This window comes from Lampetra fluviatilis, chromosome 43 (assembly GCF_964198595.1).
Source record: "Lampetra fluviatilis chromosome 43, kcLamFluv1.1, whole genome shotgun sequence".
In the NCBI taxonomy this organism is placed as follows: Eukaryota; Metazoa; Chordata; class Hyperoartia; order Petromyzontiformes; family Petromyzontidae; genus Lampetra; species Lampetra fluviatilis.
Window position 1 is genome coordinate 5,558,900 of NC_136317.1, and position 20,576 is coordinate 5,579,475.

The window sequence follows — 20,576 nt, forward strand, 5'->3', positions numbered from 1 at the left end:
GGAGTTAACATCTTGGCACTGTGGATTTAATTTCATCGTTCTCTTAGTCCCGTCGACTAAAGCAGTCATGCCTTTAGTCCCGTCTTAGAAAAATAAGTTCAACACGCATACATACAACCGATTGTCATTTACTGATTTGAACAGTCAGTGAAATCTACATGTAAAGCCAACTTACCATTGTCCATATTCCTCAGTGCACTGCTGTCTCTAATGATGTTACATAATGATTTTAGTCTGCGTGATAGTTCAGACTCGTTCATTCTGGCGCGTCATCGTCAGTCGTCGTCACCACAACGCTGGGCTTTGATTTTCATCCACTCATAGCCATCGTCAACTAAAAATGCATTCTAAAAACACGATTGAATATTTTCTTCCGCAATGTCATCAACGTGGTTCACTCCGATGTTCACTCGCGAAACCACAATGCACCGCTGCTGTGGCAGCAGAGAGACGCAGACAGACAGTAGCGAATACAAAATATATTTTTAATCACGGTGTACCTTGGTGCCATCTGCCAGTATCGCCTGGTTTATTAAAAATGTATAGACAAAGGACACAGAAAACAAATGAATCTGGACACACTGTTTGCGTGGCCATGCTGTGTGTCCGTTTGCTATGTTGTGCCACTGCACCACAACAACAACAACAACAGCTGCCATTCGCCACAGCCCTTGTGCCAGGCAAGGTGCACTTTTAGTCGTGCATGCATACACATGTACACTTCATCGCTGTGGTTTTGCTGATTGCGCTCGAAATGGCAATACATAAAACCGGGCAAAAATGGAAACGACCGCTCGTTGTAGGGAGGAGTGGAAAGCATATCGTAGGTGTAGAACACCAGCCAATAAAATGCTAGAACCCTGCCTTGAACCCTAACCAGCTAGCCAATCAGTGAATAGCAGTCGCCCTCCCACCCCCACTGACCCCAACCCAGCCTCCGCCACTTCACTAGGGCCCCTTTTCAACCACTGTGCTTGCTTTTCCATTGTGGTGTTTCACAGCACATCTGATGGTCAATTGAACCCTAGAATTCCCCTGCTGAGCGTTCTCATCATCTTACACTGTGCGCGTACGCATGCATGAATGGGTGTGCGTACGAATGCGTCCATATTTAGGGTGGGTCACGAATAGCCAAATTTGCCTCCCCCGCTCTCACAATGACAAATTGCTCAATCGGTGCCCTTTGCGAGCCGCTTGCCTCGCCGCGGCCCACACGCCGAATCGGCGTGGCCGTTCTGTCGTCCGTTTATTCCCTGATTTGACGTCTCCTTTGACCGCGACGGTGAGAGGGGGGTCGCAGTGGGTGTTCATGATTGTACATTTACGTTTACCTGATTTGCAATTTACCAATGAAACGCCTGGAATCAGAAGGCTAGTTGTTGCTCATGCGGCTTCATTTGCCACCACTGGGCTTTTGACTCATTGGCCCAAAAATTGCTTATTGGTACCACTCAGGGTGGCAGATGCTATCAGTGATTTCTTTGGGGAATTTTACTGAAAGAGCACACAAATGAATGATAGTAAGGTGGCCATGGTAGTTATCTCTGAAAAAAGATCATTGAACAAGGGTACCTTAAATTTCGATTTAAAGCTTTCATGACTGCAGGGATTCATCTTCTTGGTTCTTTCGGTAAAGTCACGTAGAAGGGAAATAATAAAATAATAATAAATAAAACATTAATATTATGTTTTATTTTTATTATTTTGTTTTATAATAATAAAATAATAAAAATTAAACATTACTTTTATGTTTTTATTATTTTATTATTTCCCTTCTACGTGACTTTACCGAAAGAACCAAGTAGAAGGGTACTTTAGTTGTGTTTGACAGAGAATGTCATTTCAGAATAAGGACAAAACAAAAACGAGATATGAAACGTCGCCAGAATGTGAAAATTAATGTTACGTTTGTCTGTAAAACAGACGACATGTGCACGAAGATTTATGTTCATGCTGGACACTGGTAGCATGTGCCACCCCAGTTAGGAACCGTTCAACCCCGTTGGATCATGGGCTATTGTTGTCTTGTGTTGTTCTGTTGCATTGTTTAATTGTATTCTTCTCTTTTTGGTCTCAGGGCCAGAGCGGATTTGTGGGGCAACCAGGGCCAGCTGGCCCCCCAGGACCTCTGGGCTTCCCTGTAAGTTGGTTGGCCTTTGCATTGAGGCCGGAGGGGGGGTGTGGAGGCATTCAACAGCTTTGGGCGGGCATGACACAATCAAACGTTAAACAAACCTTGAACGCTTCAGCAGAATGAGTAACGATACCATCTGCATTTGTATCTCGTGCATTCCGCTGTAGGCCTCGTCCCCCCCGTCATGTCTGTGTCAAAGGGCTGCATCGCTGGCCCATTGCCTAAATGTGCAATAAGAATTCACAGGGCAGGCCGAGTGGCGTCGTGTGACATTCGCCCCCTGCTGGACCTCGGGGAGACATCCCGAGCGTCGCGAGTACAAAAACTCGTAGCTCCTTGCCTGCCGAGATTTTGCAGCGATGCACCCGCCAGTCATGGGGGGTTGGACTTGGATCGCACACACGATGCAATTCGTAGAGTCATTCGATACGTTTCAGTCTGTGAAAAATCCACACGACCACGGGGAGTATATGCAAACTCCAAATTATACAGGTGTCATGGTCGAGATCGAACCCTCGACTAACTGCATACCAGGCGAGGGAGTTAAAAACTCGCTACCATGGCATCCCTAAGCTTCCGTACTGCTTTGTAATTGGTATAAATCCCACGGCCATGATGGTGGGCACTTGCTTCAGCGTTGAGGTCATTGTGTCCTCTACAACTTTCCCACAGTGACTTGCAAAAGCATTGCAGGAGCGTGAATAAAAACGCATCTCGCTGCCTCCGCGCTAGCCTAACTCCTGGCGGATCACTCCGCGAGACGCGCGGATCCTTCCCCGCATTTCACGCTTTCGCGAATCGTCCAAAACAGCCGCCCGAACGCGGAGCGGCCCGGGGGGCTTGAGGGTGCACGGTCAGGGACATCGGTCTGTGACAACCCTGTAGCCGACTCCGATGCAACCCAGCTTCAACTAACCAACCAAGCGAGCGAGCGAGCAACCGACCAGACGAGAAACGTAAACAACGCCTTCCAGTTTGAAAACTTTGTCACGCCCGCTCCCCGAAAATATTGGCCTCAATGCAGCGACGCACTGCCAAAATTCGGAAAGACTCCCTGGGGGGGGGGGGCGGGGGGGGGTAATGCCATTTAGGCTTGGCGCTCGCCACGCAGCGAGACTGTGCGTTGCCCCGTGAGCTCACCCACTGTCCCGTGACGAGTTACAATAGCACCTGTCCGCCCCAGAAGCACACGCAAACCTCCACGGCTCGCTCCGCTGCCTGCGTTTAAAAAAAAAAATGGTAGAAGAAGGAAAAAACACCACGGTCGCAGTGTGTGGGAACTCGTTGCCAAAAACGCTTTGAAAAATGTGCCCGTTCACACGGCAGGGAGAAGTTGCGCGACAGGCAGTCGGGTAAAGCGGAATGTTGCGTCTCGGTACTCGTGGGGGCTTTTGTTGTTGGTTACCATTCCACGTTGGCTGTGCTCCGGCCAGAAGTTTATCTTGGACCCTGAGAACATTGCCGACGGGATAAGCACAAGGGGGCCAGTGCGCTGTTGGTGGTCTCTTAAGTTGACTTCTCTTGTGTTTGACGAGAACCACAATGCATCTGCTGCTGCTGCTGCTGCTGCCGCTGTTGCAAGGACCCCTTACCTCTCTAGGACGCTGCAAAATTGTAACCGGAATTGCGTGCTGCGCCTGGTTGTGCTTTGCTCTTACGATTCAATTAATTGCCAAGGCAGTTAATCAGTTGCTATGTTATGTTGTTCCTAGGGTCCACCCGGCCCACCTGGCTTGCAAGGAGAAATGGTAAAATTGAAACGTTCATCTGCTTACAGTCTTTGCAATGTTTTTATTTTTATATATATATGCCGGGCGCTGGTGGCTTACGCTGCAAGCCTGTAATCGAGCGCCGTGGAGGTGACGGGTTGATGGATCACGTAAATGTTGTGTAACTCCCTCCGTGAACCACGGCCATCGAGGTCGCCATCTCCAGGATGTGGTGGCAGTACAACAAGCGGGCTCATTCCATCTGTGGAGGGATTCACTGTCACTCCCCCGTGCCCACCACACCCTCCACCTGCGTTTTCTCGGGGTGCTACGGCTTCCTGAGACATATACAGGAGAAGCCCTCTTAACGACGGTCATTGGTCCCACAAAACCGGCCGTTAAGTGAGAGGGGTTCTGCTGTATAAGCACTCGCTCGTCGAGTTGGCCAGTACCCTAATACAGGATGCCAGAGCTTGGGTAATTGATGGCGCCAGTTTTGGCGGACTTCCCGCTTGCCTGTGATTTTCCCACGCCTCCATGTAAAATAATATCAACTTTTGCGTCGCATATTCTAGTGTCCCAATATTCAAGCGGCATGAACGATGTTGTGTTAAGATTACAAATATATACTAATATTATTATTTTTGCACAATAGTCACTGTGACGTGTTCATGTACAAGGACTCCTCGACTTACGTACGAGTTAGGTTTCAAAGGTCTGTTCGTAAGTTGATTTGTTCGTAAGTCCAACTTTGTTCCTGTCGATTCCAAACATGTTGTATGGCATGCACACTAAGAACGGGGAATGGCTGTAAACGTTGTATAATCTCCTGTATACGTAGATGCCACTGGTTTTTCACGTTCGGCAGATGTAGATGCCATCACCGCCCTCTATTGCACGGTGATTGAACAGGTTTGTTCGTATCTCTGAAAGTTCGTAAGTCGAATGTTCGTAAGTAGAGGAGTCTCTGTACAGGATTAGCAGTTGACAATATTACAATATAACAGTGGATCTTTGCGATGTTTGTGTTGCGTTCGTGAACAGGGCAACCCGGGTATTGGACGCCAAGGAGAGAGAGGTGAAAAGGTGAGCTCTAGGGACGTTACGCAATGTAAAGTCACTCCGGTGAAGCCGTGCATAAACTGTTTTGCTGTGTTGAGATGAACACGTGTTTTGTATGTTTCAAGATTATTTTTGCTTTAGCCAGGTGAGAACGGTTTCGAAAGGTAATTCATCCAAGCTGACCTCTATTCCATCAAATGTATTCCGTTTCATGTTCATTTATGTCCACGCACTGTATAACAATTCTTTTGTAATGCGATTGCTTTTGTACTGCTTTCTATTATGTTGTTTGCTCTGATTTTGATTCGCTTCATTGTTGTGAAAACTAGATTTTAAGCTTTCGTGACTGCAGGAATCCATACTCTTTGGTTCTTTCAGTAAAGTCACGTATAAATAAATTAAATAATAGAATACGACGTTTCGATTGCAACACAAGCAACCGTCATCAGGTAGAACTAAATTTGAGAGAGAGAGACAAAACACAGACACGGAGACACACAGACAGACACACAAGCAGAGAGAGACAACACAGAGACACACAGAGAGAGGCACACAACATAGACACACAGGCAGACACACAAGCAGAGAGAGACACAACATAGACACACAGGCAGACACACAAGCAGAGAGAGACACACAACATAGACACACAGACAGACACACAAGCAGAGAGAGACACACAACATAGACACACAGACAGACACACAAGCAGAGAGAGACAACACAGAGACACACAGAGAGAGACACACAACACAGACACACAGAGAGAGACACACAACATAGTCGTCTCTGTGTGTCTCACCTGAAGACGATCGCTTGTGTCTCGATCGAAACATCGTGATTTATTAATTTCCTATCTACGTGACTTTACCGAAAGAACCAAAGACTATGGATTCCTGCAGTCACGAAAGCTTCAAAGCGAGATTAAACTTCAACTCATTCCCTCAACTCCTCTTGCCCTGCCCTCTCCGCGCCCCCTGCCGTGCTGTGCCGATGCTAGGGTGAAGTCGGCCCTCCTGGTCCTCCCTGGAACGGCTCTCCAGTCAAGGGGCCTGGCACCAGCCCCCTGCTAAAGGGGCTGAGTGGAGACAAGGTCAGACACCGACAGTCTCTCACGCCAAGGCACCCACTTGTCTGAAACTCCATGACCACTCAAGTATTTGCGTTGTGTGTATGCCGGGTGTGGTACTGCAATGGTTAGCGCGCTGCGCTATGAACCCAGCGACCCGTGTTCGATTCCTGCTCACGGCCAACACCCACGGCGATTATTTGAAGCGGTCCTGGGCCTCCCCTTTGTCGACTCAGCCTCAAAATCAGTGCGTGCTCATGTGTGTAAAGATTGCCACAAGGGAGATGAAGGCGGCCGGGCGTGGTGTTGGCCAACCTCCCTCTCGTGTACCGTGCCGGCCTTCATAAGTGCTAACAGCGCTTGCGCCTACAGTCTGTGTGGGAGTGGTAGTGTCGTGGTTAGCACGCTGCTCTTTGAACCCGGCAACCTGAATTCGATTCCCACTCACGGACAACATCAGTGACGATTACCTCAACCAGTCCTGGGCCTTCCCAACGTCGACTCAGCCTCATTTGTGCATATCGGTGCTTCCTGGGATTTCAATGAAACATTCAATTTCGATGTACAATTCAGTTACATATACATTTATATCGTACGTGCCAAAACATCGGCCTGTCCCACAAATAAGGCATATTTTCTACAACCGTAATTACCTTGGAAATTACGACGGCCCATTTTGTGTGTGTGTCTGATTACGATGATTTTTTTTTACATTTTGACGGTGAGGCTGCCCCCTCCTGTGTAAATCCCCACCGCACTGCCCGCATGAGTGGTGGGGGAGTGGGGGAAACGCAAAAAACACACAAAAAGCGATTGCTGTAGATTCAGATGGGCGCACTCATCAGCTCAAGCGCGGAACATTTGCAGCCCCCTTAAATCCTGCGCCACGCCGCGGGACCACCAAGTGTGAAAATCTTCCGCCCGATGCAGCTTGCAATCAGAGGTCTCGGTGTCACAGTGACGGCCGCTGGATAAATACATTGGAGGGACACGGAAGCCCGCCGGGGGGTCTAAGGAAGGGAGGAGTGAAGACGAGGGGGGGGGGGTGGCGGGAGGAAGGTGGAATGCAGTTTATGAGCGGGTACAAGAAAAAAATTGACTCGACGCATTCAACCGATCGATCGGTCTTTATTTTACTTGCCAATATCGCCCACAATAAAAGTAGTGCATCGGTGCAACATTGCAGCGGAACGGGAACGGTACATGGGGGGGGCACGGAGTGACGGGAATGAATACGGAAACCCCGTCAAGACCTCAGATGCTAACGCCAACCGAGCAGAGTTAAATTACAAACTGCGCCCAAAATGAGGTGCAGCCATGCGGCAACAAATAGCATAAGAACGGTAAGTAGTAGATCAAATAAAATAAATGAAGTGAATGTCAAGTAAAGAGCCTTAAAAAGGAAAAAATATATAAAAGGTGACGTCTCGGGAAAGGGCCTTTCATCATTGCACATTACTAGTGACGGGGAGATCAGTTGGCGTGTGATATCCAAATCGGTCCTGAGGCCCGCTTCACCAACTCGTATCGACCGGCGTGGCGAGCAGTGCCGGATTAAGCTAGTGCGGGGCCCGTAGCATATGTAGCTACTTTTGCTACTCGGATAATCCGGCACTGGTGGTGAGGTATGGTCAAATAACCCCGTCCGACCAAATTGACTTGGGAAGACCTCAATCCAGGAATGTGTTGACAAAAGTGATGCAAGTTTATTATTCTTGTTGTTAAAGGCGTAGCAATAGCCAGTCATGCTGGTTACAATTAATGTATAGCATGTGGTAAGTTTATTATTGTTAAAGGCGTAGCAATAGCCAGTCATTGCTGGTTACAATTTCTAGCGTGTGGTAAGTTAATTATTGTTGTTAAAGACGTAGCAGTAGGCAGTCATTGCTGGTTGCAATTAATTGCTAGCGTGTGCACGTGTTGCGTGTGCCTCGGTGAAAAGTTTTTTTTTTGCCCAATCCTGGGCAGCTGGCTCCAAAAAGAAACACCCTGCGGTGATGTGCACGTGCCGTTTGTCGTTTCCGCAAACAGGGAGACCGAGGCTTTGATGGAATTTCCGGCGCTTTCGGGATACCTGGCGTCGACGTGAGTTTTCGGCACCCCGGCATCTCTCGCAAACACGTGACGGTGTAACGGTCGGCACGCTCCGACTCGCAATCCGCAGGTGCCGGTTGGTTCTTTGGGGGCGCGCACGTTGAAACGACGATGCAAAGTTTCTGAAATCTCCTGCCCACCTCTGTCCACCCAGCGGTGATGAATGGCTACGCCGCAGTTTTAGTCGATCGAAAGGTCGGGTTTGGTGGGGTAAAGTGTGGGATACTGCCTCCTCTTGCAACGTAGAAGAGGAGGACGCAGCCCAGCAATGGCATGAGCGGGTACCTTCAGGACTGCACCGTTGTGTTTACGGAATGTACTGCTTCATTCGTGTACATAGAACACGGTGGGGAAGAGTGGTGGCCCAGCGGTTAGCACGCCGCGCTATGAGCCCGGTGACCTTAGTTCAATTCCGGGCCACAGCTAACATTATTGGCGAGCAACATCTGAACCGCACTGACCATCGCGGTGAAGTATGGTCAAGCTATTCCCTATGACGTCAGGACATAGGAAGGTCTTCATCCAGCAGTGAATTAAGAAAGGCCTGTAAATTGTGACTTGTATTATTATTTTGTTGTTACTTAAACATGGAATGAAGTGAGGGATATTAATGGCGTCGAGAGAGGCCTTTATCTTTATGTGGATACACGGTGGCAGATAATGATGTTGAATAAGTTATACATTTTAACACATGGGTGATTAACATTTTCCTCAAATTATAGTTTGCGTGTCGTATGCCATTTGCACTTTCCGAGCCGCTAGGCCGGCGGTGGCCAATGCGTGCGTCGTGATTCACGGGTGGATCGCAAAAATACTTTTCCGTGGATTTCAGTATCCGTCGGAGCAAACGCCGACGTGAGCAGCCTTACATTGCGGCTGACGGCGAATACAAATCACCGGCTATGAATTCACGAGTTTAAAAACATGATGGTGATGATGATGATGATAATAACAACATCTACCAATGCATGGTGCCAGTACTTTGTGGCTCGAGTACATTGCAGGGTTCATTCCATTGTTGGGTCATCGCTGTCTGGTGGGCAGCGGAGCTGGATGAGATCCACCAGGACTTGGTGGATTGGCCACCGTGGTTTAGACGACGCTGCTTGATGATTCACGTTTGTTTTCTTATTGACTTTCAGGGCCTCCCAGGGCTTCCTGGGCCGTTGGGAGAGAAAGGAATTATAGGTCTGCCTGGCCCAAGGGTAGGTTTTCGATGTCCTTGCAAACATGCCACTTACACAATTTTATTAGAAAAATAATTAATATTGCACTTTACCATTCATCACATTGTGCAGCATCAATGTTTTTTGTATTTAGTCCACATTTGTTAATTTTGAATATTTTTTTAAATATATATACTGTGGTTCTTAAATTGTTCTTTTCGTAACCCAGGTCACCCTTGTAAAAGTGATCATGCTGTTTCACGTTGTTACAAGGGGTTTATTTAATCTACCGCTTAAATAAAGTATATATGTGAATATCAATACCGTAGCAGTAGTAGCAGCTTGATTAAGTAACATAAAGCTCGTAGTTGGGAATATTTGAAATGTTTTGTATGCTTTTTAAACAACGTACAATTCAGAATACAGAAGCATGAGGGTTAATGAATGAATGAAACATTCTACTGCATTCACTGGCAGTAATCTTAGAAAAGCTAGTTGGGATGTTTTTTTAAAGGTCTAATTTTATTCCTAAGCATTTCGTGGTCGCAAAAACACAATGGGGGAAATCTAAATATATAAAGAGACAGACACGGGTTTATTTAAGCGCGTGAAAGTAAAAAAAAATACGTTTCCGGACTGTCAGTCCCATGCGTATTCTAACCGAATGTTTCCAGCAACAACGGTTTCGGCAGAGCAAACCCTGCAGCGGTTTCGGCTTTCTTAGAATCGTCAGCAGAGTGTGATTGTTTAAACACATTCCTGCGGAGGGAGCTGGTAGGAACGTTGGGTTGCTCGGTCAATGGCCAGGGTCAACGGCGGCGTGGTGTGTTCCGCAAATATGCCCGACTGTGAGGGCGGGCACAAGCCGGCGTGAGTAGGTTAAACGTTGAGTTTTATAAGGGCACCACGGGGTGACCAGCCCCACCCCTCCCACCCCCCACCCAGCCCCACCCTCCCCACCCAGCCCATCCCTACCCTCCCCACCCAGCCCCTCCCCACCCTCCCCTCCCCACTCAGCCCCTCCCCACCTAGCCTCTCCCCACCCTCCCCTCCCCACCCAGCCCCACCCTCCCCACCCAGCCCCTCCCCACCCTCCCCTCCCCACTCAGCCCCTCCCTCCCCACCCAGCCCCTCCCTGCACGACGGACGGACACCATAATCCCCTGTGGGCTGGTGTAACCAGGAGGTTCCTACCAGTAATAAATGCTGCTGGAAGATATTGTTCCCTGCGACCGATAGTCTGACGGACAGATGTTTACTTTTTAACTCGTTTCAACATATCCTTGTTATGTTTATAATGTCCATAAATCGACCAGGGCAACGCGATGAATTTGATTTAATTGACTGAAAGTGAAATCAACTGCGGTTTCCTTCTCAATTCGACACTGAGGCGGTGTCCAGCTCTTCCTTACAGCCCTGAGCCAGTGGTGGAATTTCCACATTCCCATGGCAAGCACGAATCTATCCATAGGGCAACCGCTGTTGACTTGCCTCAAAAGTCGGACTCGTTTAATCGACCATTGGAAGGATGATGGGCTGAGTCAGCCCCTAACTAGGATTTGAAGTCGCAATCTTGTTCTACAGCTGAGCCACCAGGCTGGTGATGGTATATTTGGCATACCAAGCAAACGTACCGAATATTGTACGTCAAATTAAATGATCATGAACATTTGTTCAGAATAAAGTTTGTTGAGTTAGATCGCGTAAGTCGTTAACCCACCACCCGACACAGCCACTTTAGTTGGGTTTTACACGCGAACAAAATGTGCCTTTTCGGTATTACTTCAGCACACCGGTGTGATGGCGAGAAAACCCACAACAGGCCTTCGCGTAAAATTCATTAAAGTTTGGTTGGTATCTATTGCACCACAGGTGGGTAGAAGGGCCAGTTTTGAAAGTTTGGAGACAGTGACCTGCCACTCTTTGCCGTAGAGTCCTGAATGGGGAGGGCAAAGCGCGAGTGGGTGCGGCTCCCCCGTTCGCGTGCGGGTCACGTTTGCGTCGTGTCCGACACACCCCAAGCAGGACTCCACCTTGTGGTGCATGGCGCTCCCTGTTGGCCACTTCGCAGACAGCAGACCGCCTAACACAGCCGCTCCTTTACTCTTTTTGACATTGTTCCCTGAGCCAGGAGGCTGCCCTCCTACTGAGCTGACGTACGAATTGACGATGAACCCGCGGATAGATGAACAGTAAACCCCAGCCCCTTGTTTACGTGACTTCGGGTAGGGCAGTAGCTCCCAGCCATTCTGGCCTCATTGACAACTGTTCAGCCCTTAAAACATTTTCACGGGCCACCTTGAACCAACAAAATTTGCTACATATATTACAGGCAGGGCGGGACTATGAGACGCTGGGGCCCTAACTATGTCAAGCTTAAGATGCCCCATCGAGGACTGTATATTTTTTTCATATCGGATTAAAAATAAGCATTTGAGAGAATATTTTTCCCGATCGCCTTCATTTTTCAATCGGTTACAGAGTGTGAAACCTGAAACTGGTTATTATTTTATTGTTCGTATTTAGAGGCAGCTCATAGTAGCTTACTTAGCTTACGCCTGAATGTGGTCCCGATTACAAGCACCGGAAAATGTTAATTGGACAGCCAGAGAAATAAAAATAACAAGCTTCCAATTGCGAGCCACTCGCTCTCCTGCCGAGCCACCTGGTTATCCGTGCGATGAGCAATAAATCGTTCGGTGTTTTGTGAAGATGAAAAAAAATCGGCAAATCTTGCAACGGTTCCACGGATCGCATCCCACACACCCTGGCGGATGACACGTTGGGAACCGCTGGGAAATAGCATCATGACTCCACCTCCCAGTGATCTGACGAATTGTCGTGATTCAAGCACGCGCAATTAGATTTTATTTAACTCGATATTTTATTTTTGCCCGTGTTGTTATTCTCTTGTGTATATTGTTTTTGCAATCGTTCTGTCCAGTTTGTACAGATCTGTTCCGTACGTCAGCTTTAAACGTAGCAATAGCATACGGTGTGCAAATTATTTGCATACTTTGTGAGCGATGCAAAATATTTTAATCTATTAATTGTATTGTTGTTTAACTTTCCTGATATCCAGGCCTTCATTTCTCACTGAACAATTTCCGGCTCCCACATTGTGGGAGGTATTCTTGATTTGATGTGCCGGGTGCATGAATATTTTCCAGGTAATCAATCCAGGTAGACCCAGCCGAAATGAATCCTTTCTTATACCGATATCCATATGTTTTGTCTCGTCCGCATATATAAATATTTTTTTGTCATTTCCAGGGTTTTCCTGGAGAGGATGGAATTCCTGGAAATCCAGGAAAGAAGGTGAGGCCTTGAAACACGCGACGAGCCACTCACGCCCGAGTCACTTTTGTTTTGGTTTAGTCATGAAGACATCTGGGCAGAAGCTTTGCATGGCCTGCTCCATTACACCTGCAGTGCCACCAATCCACCCTGAGATGAGACGGGAGAAGTAGGCGAGTGTGTGGATGGGGAGTGGAGTGAGATGAGAGAGAGGTAGGAGAGTGTGTGGATGGGGAGTGGAGTGAGAGGAGAGAGAGGTAGGAGAGTGTGTGGAGGGGAGTGGAGTGAAATGGGGGGGGTGAGGTAGGGGAGTGCATGGAGGAGAGTAGAGTGAGATGAGAGGGAGAGGTAGCAGAGTGTGTGGAGTGGAGTGAAATGAGAGGGGAGAGATAGGCAGGAGCAAGTCTATGGAGAATCCTCTGTTGATCATGGATTCAGAATTTTTAAAAATGGATTGTTCTTTCAAATACAGTTGCTAAAAAGTGCCACCGAAACTATCACGTGCGTTACATAAAGGAGAAAGGTTGCCACGTGGAAAGATGACCTGCTTCATTGTGGAACTTAAATCGGTGTTTGGATTTCACTGGGCAGGAAGGCTGCGTATTTTGAGTCCCCCTCGAAATCTGACAAGATTATCTTTTTCGCCAGTCTTATTCCAATTATCCTCTTGGCGACATGGCACACGTCCAAGTGTTCATGCTTACGCAGAGGTGTGTTTGTCACGCAACAGTCAAAATGATCATCAGCTCACTTACACCTTAAGAACCTCGTTTAGTCACGGGCCGGCTGAAACCCAGATTAGAACCCAGGAATTCATCTTCTTGGTTCTTTCGGTAAAGTCACGTAGAAGGGAAGTAATAAAATAATAAAAATTAAGCAGAACCCAGGAACTCAGTGGTTCCGGCTCAGCGAGTGTTCTGACCCCTGAACGATTTCAATCAATATGGGACCTTTCTTTCCAGTATCAAAATATAACAATAGGTTTTACACTTTCTGGCAATTAAACAGGCGTTAAGATGTTAAAAACACCAAACAGATTCTTTTTCAAAGAATCCTGTCTGCATTGGTCCCATATTGGAGCTGCTCACTCCGGGCTACAAATGCCCTCATAGCGGCATTGTCTTTGTGCTGCCCGCCTTTTGGCGTCCTCTGGTCTAATACTTTGAAACGAAGCTCAAAAGAAAGCTGTCTCTGGTGTGAACCAATAAGTTTCAAAGACAATACATATATAATTATTGGAGCATCATCAGACCTTTTTTGCCAGTACCAAAATATAATAATAGGGTTTTTCCCATTTTTTCTGGCAACAAAACTGAAACATTTTTACAAGGATTCATGTCTGCATTAACCACAATACTTACAGTCAAAATGCAAACAAAAAACATACCATGATAATATATGCATTGTCCTTGAAACTGATTGGTCCACACCAGGGGTGGCATTCTTTAAAAAAGAAAGCCGTCCCTATTATCGGAGGATTTTGTTTTGCATGTTCACCACAAGTACGTGTCGTTAATGCAGACATGCTTCCTTGCAAAATTATTCTGTTTGGTGTTTTAACATCTTAACACAAACTGTTTTATTGCCAGAAAGTGTAAAATCTATTGTTAGATCTCAATCAAGTCAGTCTAACTTCATTCCGTCCAGTCGCAGGGTGCCCATCAAATGAAACCAAACAGCCTTTCCTGCTGAAATAAATAACATCTCTATGTGGCTATTTCTTTAAAGGCACCTTGCTATTGGCGACATACAATTATTTCTAGATTTGAAGCTTTCGTGACTGCAAGGATTCATATTCTTAGGTTTATTTTTAGGTTTTTTTTTAGGTTTTTGACTTTACCGAAAAAAACCTAAGAATATGACGTCCAATTATGTTTCCTTAAAATGTTAAAACACTGTAATTGAAACGGTAACGAGGTTAACCTGCGACCATACATTTCGTAGCATGAGTTTTCATCTGCGAATGCCAGACTCAACAGGTTAACGTCCCAGGTTGCTGTAAGTAAAAGGGACGTGCCCCAGAAGACTGTAGTCACACCTCGCCTCCCATATCTAACCACATTTGTAATGTTGTGTTTCTGACACTATAGGGTTACATGGGGAACCCTGGCATCCCGGGAAAGAACGGCAATCCTGGAATTAAGGTAAATTCTCATCTTCATGGTCACTCAATATTTACTCTGCTTTGACCACGCAGTACATCTTGTGGTGCCCTGTGGCAGGCGATGCCCCCCCCCCCTGCCCTCACCTTCTGCTGGCAGCTGTCCCTGTGAGGCACAAGGAGAATGCGGCAAGCGCCAGTCTGCAAGTTGGCATGAACTCATTTTCTTTAGAACTGCTTTTTGTGTTAAGTTTGTTGTCCTTCCCCCGCACTTCCGAATAGCACGGTTGGCTACGTACGCGTGCAAAAAGGAGTTCAACACACAACACGTACAAGTGGGGAAGTAGTGGGGGGGACATTGTTACCCTGTGGCTTCCGAATTAATACCAACTACAGTTACTAAGGCCATGGATACATGAAGAGGAGCACGTGCCCATGCCTTTAACAGACGAGGTGCTCAGTTTTGTGCTGTGTGTTAGTGTGCGTTGTTGCTACACGCTCGACATTTATCCTTTATTTATCATGGTTATCCGTGCCACAGCCCTGCAATGCTCAACAGATCCTCGCCAGAGCGGGGTGCCTCAACGGGTTGAAAACCGCTGGCCTAAAGCATTGGATCCACGCTCGTCTTTATCTGCAGCTCCAGCCCAGCAAAATACAAATTCACATTTATACAATAGGGGCCTGTCTTTATGTTTTATTGTGGCACAGCTAAAACCCATTGGGCTATAAATGCTATTTTTTTCATGGGGACCTGGTTACTCTATAGAAACCTGGTTACAGCAACAACAACAATACAGCATAAAAACAACCCGAAAAACAACCGTACAACTCTGGCCGACAGCGGTCCACTTGCCAAAAGATCAACACCAAAAAGTTAAATTTCGATTTAAAGCTTTCATGACTGCAGGGATTCATCTTCTTGGTTTTTTCGGTAAAGTCACGTAGAAGGGAAATAATAAAATAATAAAAATAAAACATTAAAATACAATTCTCACGACGTTTCGGCCACAACGCAAGCAGCCGAAACGTCGTGAAAATTGTATTTCCCTTCTACGTGACTTTACCGAAAGAACCAAGAAGACCAAAAAGTTACTCCAAAATAGCACTGTTTGTAGCCGACGGTATTTGTCTGGTATCCTCGCTGAGTGGCTCGGCATGGTGCGTTTGCCGCCGTGTGCAGGGCGACCGAGGAGAAATAGGGCCCGCCGGTCCCACCATTTTCCTGTCGCAAAATGGAATCACCAAAGGTAAGCACGAGCCGTCGTTCTTTTCTTTGCGTTTCTGCTTTTGGCCACTGCCGCGTGGAAAAGGGGCTTCACACGGGACAGAGCGAGGGCAATGACCCCGGCTGTCCACTACTCCTTCCCTGTGGCCCCTGCTGAATTTATTCCCCTGTCAAATGGAGGAAAGTCGCGCGCCGGTTTTACTCGCAGAGTTCACGTTGCCTCTCGCTTTGGGCAAATATTACCCATTTTTCCACTGGCACATTCGAGCCGAGCCAGCCTAGGGCCCTCACCGTATGGGTGGTTTTCCCACTGGCTATTTACCAGAGGTGGGACAAAGTCATTGTTATGCAAGTCCAAGTCGAGTCGCAAGTCATCAAATTCATGACTCGAGTCTGACTCGAGTCCAAGTCACATGACTCGAGTCCACATCTCATAGGTGGGACAAAGTCATTGTTATGCAAGTCCAAGTCGAGTCGCAAGTCATCAAATTCATGACTCGAGTCTGACTCGAGTCCAAGTCACATGACTCGAGTCCACACCTCTGCTATTTACTGTGCAGAGCCATGACCAAACTATGACGCTGTGGGCTCACAGGACATCTGAATCTGTCTCAGGGCCAAGCAGGGCCAACGGCGGGACTCACGTCACATTCATTGCATGCGACGTCAGTACGCCGTGAGGAAGCGGCTTCACCGCACCTTCTGCACGCGTCTCCGCTCGTTCACCACGCGTGACGTCGGCGGCACTGCCATGCCTTGCGCGACGTCTCTTTCAACAGGGCCCCCTGGTGACCCTGGTCCGAGCGGACCCCGTGGCCTGCAGGGAGACTCTGGGTACCGTGGCCAACCTGGGTTGCCCGGGCAACCCGGCTCCCCGTCGTTTGGAAGAGGCAAGTGGGCACAAGTCGGGCGAGATACGCACGTCACGGTCGCTCGCCTGGACGTCGCGATCGCGCCTTTTCATCTCGTTGCCGAGCACAGGGCGAATAACGCCAAGTAGCCAGCTCCTGCCGCTCTATATTTCCCATGGATTCCTGTTCACGTTCCCTCGTAGCTGTTGAAGCTTTGTGATTTAATTTTTTTTATGGCCTTGGGTTAGTCACACACGGTGTGGGGGGGGGGGGGGGGTAGGGGAGCAGTCACTCACCAGCAGCTACCTGTGGCGAAGAAATGTTCATCCGAGAGGGTTCATCTGCAAGCTAGGGGCAGTGGGAACCTGGGAAGGGGCGGGCTTGGGGGTTGACAGGACTCGGAGTGGGAGAGGTCGCGGACTCGGCACTCCGGCGTGCCGTGAGTCACGCAATGGAGCTGTGCCGGTGAGCTCGCTACCACGAATACGTGGAAGTCGGCAGCCTCATCATCCACCTCGTCATCTGACAAACTCAATCTCAAAGCCAAATAGGATTGCCACAACAACCATAAAAAAGGGAACGATGGGACATATCGTGAGAAGTGGAACATCTCACAATACCGGGAGACAGGGACAGAATTGCACGTACATGCATTTTGACTGCCGTATCTCTAGACTTGCAGATTTCGCAGGACAGCTACGTCCTGGGATAACCAGGATAGGTGGCGACTCTCAAAACCAGCCCTCACCTTTGCATCCTCCCCGTGAACCCATCCCTGCAGCCGACACTCAGCCTCTCACGCTCCCTATGGACGAGCAACGCCCGGATAGCTGTCAGGCACTATCCGATGGACACTCGCCAGGAGATCTAAAATATAAACTTTATTTTATTTTACCAGGTAAGGCCCACTCGGAGCTACGCAGCTCTCTTTCAGAAGTGACCAGGCTACAAATGATAACTCAAATAAGTGGCTTGTCACGTGGAAATTTACAGTACCAAAGCACTCGAAATGCACGTTTGTTAATGTGGAGGGAAAAACCGGAGGACCCGGAGAAAAATCCAGGCGACCGCAGAGAGAACATGCAAACTCCAAATATACAGCCATCATGGTGGCGATTGAACCCACGACCTTCTGCATACCAGGCGAGAGAGATAACCTCCCGCCACTGCAGCGCCCTCACCCATCCAACGCGTGGGAAGGAACGCACTCCTCAGCCATGCGATGTCCAGGACACGTTTCGCAAAACACGCTTTTTTCTTTTAATTTACAACGCGTGCCACGCTCTTGCCACACGGGCGGCGACGGTCGGCACCCATGCCGCCCCCCCCCCCCTTTGTTTTTCCACCTTCCCCCTTTCACACCCCCCCCCCCCCCCCTCCAATCTTTTATGTTCAGGCGAGCCAGGCCATATTGGTGCCCCAGGATTTCCAGGGCCGCGTGGAGAGAAGGGAGATGCCGGCCTTCCTGGCTCCGGATTGCCAGGTCTTCCTGGACTCGACGGATCTCCCGGTTTCCCAGGGATTTCTGGACCCCCAGGCATTCCTGGACAATTAATAATAGGTAATGAAAACAAACAAACACGCACACACACGCGCACTGCAATTTAGTACTAAACTATTAAAGCAGGGGTCGGGAACCTTTTTGACTGGGAGAGCCATAAAAGCCAAATATTTCTAAATATATTTCATTGAGAGCCATATAGTATTTTTAACGTATAATAAATTAAATGTCTTACTTTTAATGCGACTTCTGGTGCTGCATGGTTTTGCTGATGGCCTTGTAGTCTGGTTCATACGTGGTGAGGTTGAGCTTCGTGCAGGCGTGACCCGTGAAATTTATCTTCAAAACTAATTTCTGTTTACTTTAAAATGACACAGTATTATTAAGCAATATCACAAGTATTTTAAAATCAGTTCCAAACTGATTTTTTTTTCTTTTTTCAACTCAAAATTGTCTGGGAGCCATATGCCGTCACTGGAAGAGCCATATATGGCTCGCGAGCCATAGGTTCCCGACCGCTGTATTAAAGTATTTAAAATCTACCAGGTTAGGCCCACTGAGCTATGTAGCTCTTTTTCAGAAGCGACCTGGCCACAAATGACAGCTCAATGAAGTGGCTTATCATCATGTGGACATTTTAGCCACCAAATACTCTAAACGCATGTTTATAAATGTGGAGGGAATAAATGGGAGGCTTCGATTTAAAGCTTTCGTGACTGCAGGGATTCATCTTCTTGGTTCTTTCGGTAAAGTCACGTAGAAGGGAAGTAATAAAATAATAAAAATAAAACATAATAAAATAAGAATTATATTACTTCCCTTCTACGTGACTTTACCGAAAGAACCAAGAAAATGGGAGGCTCTCCGGAGAAAAATCCATGTGGCCACGCGGAGAGAGAGAACATGTAAACTCCAAATATACAACAGGCGTCAGGGTCGGGGTCGAACCCACGACCTCCTGTATGCCTGGGGAGGTAGTTAACATCTCGCCGCCATGACATGGCGGTGGTTCCGCTGCGGAGGCAGCAGCGAGTGCTGGGTGTGTGGACATTGTCCCACGTTACGCTACGGAGAGAGCGATGGCTCAAATTTTCTATAGATTTGTGTGTGCATGTGCACGTTTGTACACGCGTGTCCCCATGCATCATAGGTAGCACGGACATAAATTAATCGGTTCTCTGTGTTGGAATGTGCATTGGCCATCGCCAGGCGCATGCAGGGTCAACTTGTTTTAAGCCTGTGACCAAATCGTCTGGAATGCTTGCAGTCTCGTCAGATTTTGGAAGCTAAGCGGGTGCGAGCCTGGAGAGCGCTCGGATGTGTGGCCACCACCGTGCACTAAACGGGTGCTATAGGCTGCTGCTGCTGTTGCGGGGCTACCCTGTCAGCAGAGGGCAGTGCGTCACAATCTATCGTTGTACTGCACTACGCCGCAACGGCTTTTTCTCCCACGACCGTCACCAACCCGACGTGTCCGGCGTAGTGAAGGAAGCGTGCCTTAAACGACCCCGCCCCGCTCCTCCCAAGACGCGCAACTTCTCGTCGGAGGAGCTCGTCCTGCCGGCAGCGGATCGAACACGAGCGCTGTGCACGTACGGCGCAAATTGTCGGGTCCAAAAGGACGCGCGCTGTGGGTGGGTCGCGACGAATGGAACTTTGGGTTAACGGCGACTCGAGCCGCGGAGTGTTTTGCCACTCACCCCGTGATGTTATTGTTTGTGTGCTTGCCGATCATGCAGACCCTAACTATAGGGGTGACGGACAAATTGGAGACCCAGGCTCCAGTGGGCTTCACGGACATCCTGGATCGGCCGGTGACAAAGGAGATCAAGGTGTGTAATCGGAGGCCATTGTCCTCCGCAATAATAATACAATACGTACTCTTCCTGTATAATGTATTATATGTTGAACTTATTTTTCGCGGTACGTAGCCAACCGTGCTAATCGGAGGTAGCGGGGGAAGGACAACAAACAAAACACAAAAAGCAGTTTCTAAAGAAATTACTTTTCAATCTGGATGAATTAAAAGTGCAAAGCTCCAGTGGCTTCCTAATATCGGAAGGAAGAGCGTTCCAGACGGCCGCAGACGCTGAATCTAAAAGCGTGCGATGTGGTGACCGTCTTTGTTCGACGGTTAGCCAAAAGCCGCTGCGAGGATCACCAGAGTTTGCGTGACTGTTTTATGCTCCTTGGCGAGATCAGCAGCAAGGCATTGTGGTTCATTTGTGGCAAGCACTTTGTGTGAGTGCGACCTTACATAGTAAAATAATGAAAGTAAATGAAAGGGAAAGGCGCAGCCCCGCAATTGCTTGCTCACGCTACTGCTGACAGACAGGGCTCCACTAGTAGGAGCCCGAGAAGGAA

General features: G+C 48.1%; 1 protein-coding gene across 1 annotated transcript in view; it reads left to right on the top strand.

The window, feature by feature from the left end:
• The window catches only part of COL4A6 (collagen type IV alpha 6 chain), a 169,685-nt gene that overhangs the window by 104,581 nt on the left and 44,528 nt on the right, over positions 1-20,576 (top strand). Inside the window, exons 10-21 of the mRNA XM_078875979.1 lie at positions 2,078-2,140; positions 3,847-3,882; positions 4,888-4,929; positions 5,906-5,998; positions 8,006-8,059; positions 9,211-9,273; positions 12,508-12,552; positions 14,622-14,675; positions 15,816-15,882; positions 16,640-16,750; positions 18,108-18,272; positions 19,952-20,044. Coding sequence (XP_078732105.1) covers positions 2,078-2,140; positions 3,847-3,882; positions 4,888-4,929; positions 5,906-5,998; positions 8,006-8,059; positions 9,211-9,273; positions 12,508-12,552; positions 14,622-14,675; positions 15,816-15,882; positions 16,640-16,750; positions 18,108-18,272; positions 19,952-20,044 — 886 coding nt within the window. The remainder of the gene's footprint in view (positions 1-2,077; positions 2,141-3,846; positions 3,883-4,887; positions 4,930-5,905; positions 5,999-8,005; positions 8,060-9,210; positions 9,274-12,507; positions 12,553-14,621; positions 14,676-15,815; positions 15,883-16,639; positions 16,751-18,107; positions 18,273-19,951; positions 20,045-20,576) is intronic.